Source organism: Pterocles gutturalis, unplaced genomic scaffold, assembly GCF_000699245.1.
Source record: "Pterocles gutturalis isolate BGI_N339 unplaced genomic scaffold, ASM69924v1 scaffold47489, whole genome shotgun sequence".
Classification (NCBI taxonomy): domain Eukaryota; kingdom Metazoa; phylum Chordata; class Aves; order Pterocliformes; family Pteroclidae; genus Pterocles; species Pterocles gutturalis.
The window spans coordinates 5,350-10,766 of NW_010137485.1; the positions used below are offsets into that span (position 1 = coordinate 5,350).

The 5,417-nt window shown below is 37.1% G+C and overlaps 1 protein-coding gene across 1 annotated transcript; it reads left to right on the forward strand.

Moving 5' to 3' along the window:
• Positions 1-1,004: 1,004 nt before the first annotated feature.
• Positions 1,005-4,506, forward strand: LOC104468476 (GA-binding protein subunit beta-1). Its single transcript, XM_010082614.1, has 5 exons — positions 1,005-1,112; positions 2,026-2,193; positions 2,658-2,852; positions 3,897-4,008; positions 4,388-4,506. Exons 1-5 carry the CDS (start codon positions 1,005-1,007, stop codon positions 4,504-4,506), a joined length of 702 nt encoding a protein of 233 aa, XP_010080916.1.
• The last annotated feature ends 911 nt before the right edge of the window (positions 4,507-5,417 follow it).

The window sequence follows — 5,417 nt, forward strand, 5'->3', positions numbered from 1 at the left end:
TACAGGCTTCACTTTGCTTGTGACTGGAAACTAAACTGATGACTATAATGTTAATTATGTGTTTTGGTTAGTAGTGTGAGTTATCTTTTAGTTCTACATTTTCTTCTTACTGAACTAATATGAAATAGTGGGTTTAAAAAGTTGTTATACTAGGAAATCTTTGATGCAACAGAAACACAGGTGTCATTTGTCTACGTGTAGTTTTGCTTTCTCTGTATAATATGGAACTTTGAGTGCTGTAAAAGGGAGATTATCTAAAGATGATGTGAAAGTTTTTCAGCTAGTATTTCAGTCATGTCTCAATCAAAATTTTGCACTTAACATGTTTTTAGTAACTAGGTGGTTGAAGCAGGTAGTAATGTTTGCTTTCAGGCAGACAGTTTATGTACCTGATTCAAATAGTAGGATAATACACACCTATTGTGTTGTTTTGTAGCTAGGATTACATAAATTATATTTTAGCATGAACAAAATGCAGTGATAGTGATGGACAAAATGTCCAGGTGTTGTGCTTCATATATGTCTAAATGTGTTTACGTAGTGGTACCTCTTAAATAACGTATAGGCATTTCGGATAAGTGAATGTAGTGCCTTTGGGCGTGTGACATAGTGGCCATGGTATAATACCATTTGAAAGCTGGACAAAGCTGCCCCAGGTTGCAGTATCAGGTGAGAGCGTTTAAACCACTTTCTGCTATAAGAAAGGTGCATCCAGTTCAGTTTAAATTTAGTTTGATGTAACTTTGCAGCTGCTATGGTTACAGCATTGTAATACTGAAATCTTCACCCCAGTGTCATTTCTGTTTGGCTGACTAAAGTAATTCTAAAATCAAGCTGCTTATTCCAATCAATAAAGCTTGTTCTCATGGCTAAAATACCAACTCCACTTTCTGAACTTTTCAAGTAGTTCAGAAATAATAATTTAAAAAATGTCACTGGTATTTGTGTATTTAAAATAGTATTAATGTTATTTTTTCTTCCTATTCCTTTATGTCCTTCACTAGATGTCACTAGTAGATTTGGGAAAGAAACTTCTAGAAGCTGCACGAGCAGGTCAAGATGACGAAGTTCGCATTTTGATGGCAAATGGAGCACCTTTTACCACAGATTGGGTAATGAAAACTTTTGCAGTGTCCAGTAAATCCTCTTACTTTTCTCACCTGAGAAGGAAATAGGATTATTACAATTAAGCATTTATATTGTAAGCCTTGGGAGTTTCTTCTTGGAATTCTGCAGTCCCATCATCTGATGCTTAATTCAAAATTAAAATTCTGTTTCTATATATTATTTCCTAATTTTACTAACAGACTGTGAATGAGCTCATTCTGGTGGCTTTTTGAGATGAACTTTGGAATGGTTAATGGGGGAAAGGAGCAGTTATCCTCCTAGTTATCGTGTTTGTGCATTTAGTATAGTAAGAGGTCTGAATTAAGGAAGCAGTCCCAACTACCTAATATGTGCAGCTGAGAGTTCCCTGATACAGGGGCTCCTAGTTGCCTTTTGGAGGTGCCTGTTTTTGAATAGGTTGCATAGGGAGGTCAGGTGCCTAAAATTGTAGGGTATTTACAAGCCCTTAAGAGCCTTAATCTACTTAGTGATCTAACTTTCAAGTTGACTACTCTGTTTTGAGCAGGAGATTGGACTTAAATGACTTCCGTAGGTCCCTTCCAGTGTTGGCATGGTGTTTTGACCAACACTAAAAATGGGGTTAGGCCCCTTTAAACATGAAACCTCAAGAAGACAGAAAAAACATAGCACAAACAGGAAAAAGTGACTTCCAGTGAACTGTTTTTAGTGTGTTGTGGTTATTGAAAAGAAACAAACAACAAACCACCTCTTTTTTTTTTTTTTTTTTTTTTTCCCTCTTCATAATCTGTAAAAGCCCCAACAGCTTCTTGCCTTGAGACTGGAAGGGAAAATTATTTTGAAGTGGTGCCCTGACACCTGAGTTTTATAACTCCAGAATAAGAAGAAATACTTCATACTGACATCTGTTAAAACGCCACTTTTTCCATTACATTACAGTTGGGAACATCTCCACTTCATCTAGCAGCACAGTATGGACATTACTCAACAACAGAAGTGTTGCTGCGAGCAGGTGTAAGTCGGGATGCCAGAACCAAAGTGGACAGAACTCCACTACATATGGCAGCATCAGAAGGCCATGCCAGCATAGTAGAGGTCTTACTTAAGGTAAAGACTGCTGAAACAAGGTGTGAGGTGGGGCTGTTACAAGGGTTTGTGATCAAATATTTGCAATTTCCTTTTAGTCATGAAACCAACATTAAAATGATGTGGATATGTTGTGTCCATTGGGTGCTTTTTCTGATTAAACCGTAATTTATTTCAGCATTAAAATCATTATGATATCAGGTGAATTATTTATTGCTGTTTCAAAATAAGGCTACTTCCTAATCTGACATTGTGTGAGTAAAAGCTTTTAGAGCCAAGACATGTTATGTTTTAGGGAGTCTTTAATCCTTTGAGGTAAATAATGTATTTGGTAGTTCGATTGAAGTATTTTTAATAAATCTGTAAATGTAAGATAACAGGACATTACTGCTAGAGAAAGACAATTTGGGGCTTCATTCTCTGACCAGCATTATTTCATTCAGATACTTCTAATTACATAGTTCATGCTGTGATCTTGTTTGTAGCATGGCGCTGATGTCAATGCGAAGGACATGCTCAAAATGACTGCACTTCACTGGGCTACTGAACATAACCACCAAGAAGTTGTAGAACTCTTAATAAAGTACGGAGCAGATGTTCACGCTCAGAGTAAATTTTGCAAAACAGCATTAGACATTGCAGTAGACAATGGAAATGAAGACCTTGCAGAAATATTACAGGTAACTTTTGACTCATGATGTTAAGGGAACTTACAGCAAAGTACTTGTTTGCACATGGGGTAAACTAAGCTTTTAATAGCAGCTGTGAGATCATAACTTGACTGGTAATGCTGAACTCCAGTCTAGTTTGTGACATGAGAATGAGTTAATAAACATTAGTTGGCCACCTACGAAGTCAAGGATAAGCATCCTTTATTTTCTTAAATTTGAGCGTCGTCGTACACAGAACTAGGTGGAGTCTTCACAAGCAAGGGGTAAAACTTCTACTCTGCCAATATGTTTTGACTATATCCTAGTGTTCAATTAGCTTCATATATGGATATTAACTTCCTAACAATTGGGGATCAGGAGAGAAGAGATGGCAATTTTTCCTGAATTAGAAAAACTAGGATTGAATCGTTGGAGTCCAAGTGATTTGGATCGGGATTATAATAGATACCTCATGGAAATGCATGCCTACTGTTCAGTAGTGTTCTTAAGGACAAATTAAGTGCTAAGTATTATTGAGAAAAGAATAGAAAGTAAATGAAAAATACCATTATGCCACTGTATAAATCTGTTGTTCACCTGCATCTCGAACTGTATGAACTGGTCTGTTCCTTTAGCTTCCTCTTAATTGTGGAAAGGTTGTAGTAAATAAAAGTCAGTAATAATTCAAAGAAAGATGAAGAATGCCATCTACAATTCATAGCAATTACTAAGCTGTCAGAGCTGATTTTTGTGGTGCGTACCTTAGCAGCTTGCGTATCTCCACAAGGGCTTTGTCTTTATATGGTCCTCTTTGTTTACAATAGATGGGAAGGAGAAGTAGTGGTGCGTCATTATTCTCTTTCACTTCAAAAGACTTTTTGGCTTTAGATGTCAGCCAAAAAAGGTTTTTCATGTACTTACACAGAGCAGAAGATGTGACACGGTATGTGTATATTGCATAAGTATAATGAGGGAGATCCTCCCTGTTTGAGTGGAATGTGCGATAATTCTAGTTCTTACAAGGTAAATCTTTACACTTACAATTGGATTGATATTATTACCTTTGTCTCCTAGATTGCAATGCAGAACCAAATCAATACGAATCCAGAGAGTCCAGACACTGTGACGATACATGCAGCAACACCGCAGTTCATCATCGGACCTGGAGGGGTGGTGAACCTAACAGGTCTGGTATCTTCTGCAAATACATCAAATGGAACAGGTATTTAGATGCCTATAGGAAAGCTACTGGGATTTTATACTTTAATTGATTTTCACCATTTAGTGAAAAGGCTTGAGGAAAAACAGTGGTAAGAATAGTTACCGTGTTCCTCTTCAGTGTTTTTTATGTGTTGTAAATATCTGGATACTTAAAACAACAGTCTTCACCTAGATAAATTATCAGAAGTTGTATTTGCTTGACAAACTTGCCTTCAGAATAGCACTTTGGTTTAGCAGATTGTTGCTCAAAACAGAGTGTGTTAGAAGCTTCAGTCCAATAATAATAAAAAACGGACTTCACTGGTTTTAAATCTGTGAGCTAACTTTTTTTTTTGTCCTACTAGATGAAACAGGAGTGTCTGCTGTACAGTTTGGAAATTCATCGACATCAGTATTAGCCACATTGGCAGCTTTAGCAGAAGCATCAGCTCCACTGTCTAATTCTTCAGAAACACCAGGTTAGAAAGCGAAGTAATTTAACCTAATTTAATAAACTAAAAGTATATAACTGGCACTTTGGAGATAACAGTTCATATAGAAATGAGAGTACAATCTTCCTTCCTTTTTTCAGCATGAACAAAACTTTTCCTTTACTTTCACCTGGAAGGTTGCAGGTTCATATGTACAATGATTTCTTAAAATTTCTGATGACAAATGGTATTTCTGGACCTAATGCGAGTAGCATTTGCCTTGCTGAAAGCAAGCACAATTCAGGAGATTGAATTTATATCTTTGTCTACATACAGTCTAGTTGCATTTGGTGGGAGAATGTTTTCTTTGCTTTTTTCTGTTAAATATTGTGGCACAGGAATATTTGGTCATCCTTAAGGTGCAGTTGGTCCATTAGAATGTGTATGGGTTGTCTTTTCAACACTGAGGCATCCTGCTTGCATTTATAATAATGTGTAGTGATTAGTATGTCCCACATCAGGCTCATATGGCACATCAGGTAAACGTAAGCCTAGCAATAAATTATTGTTCTCCTAGGAAGAAGCAGGCTGCACACCTCACTGCAGCCTTGTGCACACTCTCTTATTCCATAAGGCCGTGAGAAGAAGCCAGAAAGGCACAAGGAATTCAGTTGCCCCTAGTTCGGAAGTTTTGCATTCCTCTTTCTTAACACAAAACTCCTTCACCCCTGCCTCATGGATATTTGCCAGTTATTGCTTTGTCTGGAAAGAAAATACTTTGGTCAGGGTTCCATGTTCTGGAAGCTGCCCTGGATATTTTTCTCCATTCTTTCTGAATAATGTGGTGCTTGCTTTGTGTACTTTTTCACTTTTGTTCATTACAACGTGCAAAGTGAAGAAAGAACTGGCAGTCAGGAGTCTTACAGCATCAAAGGGGATTATAAAGGCTATAATAATATAAAAA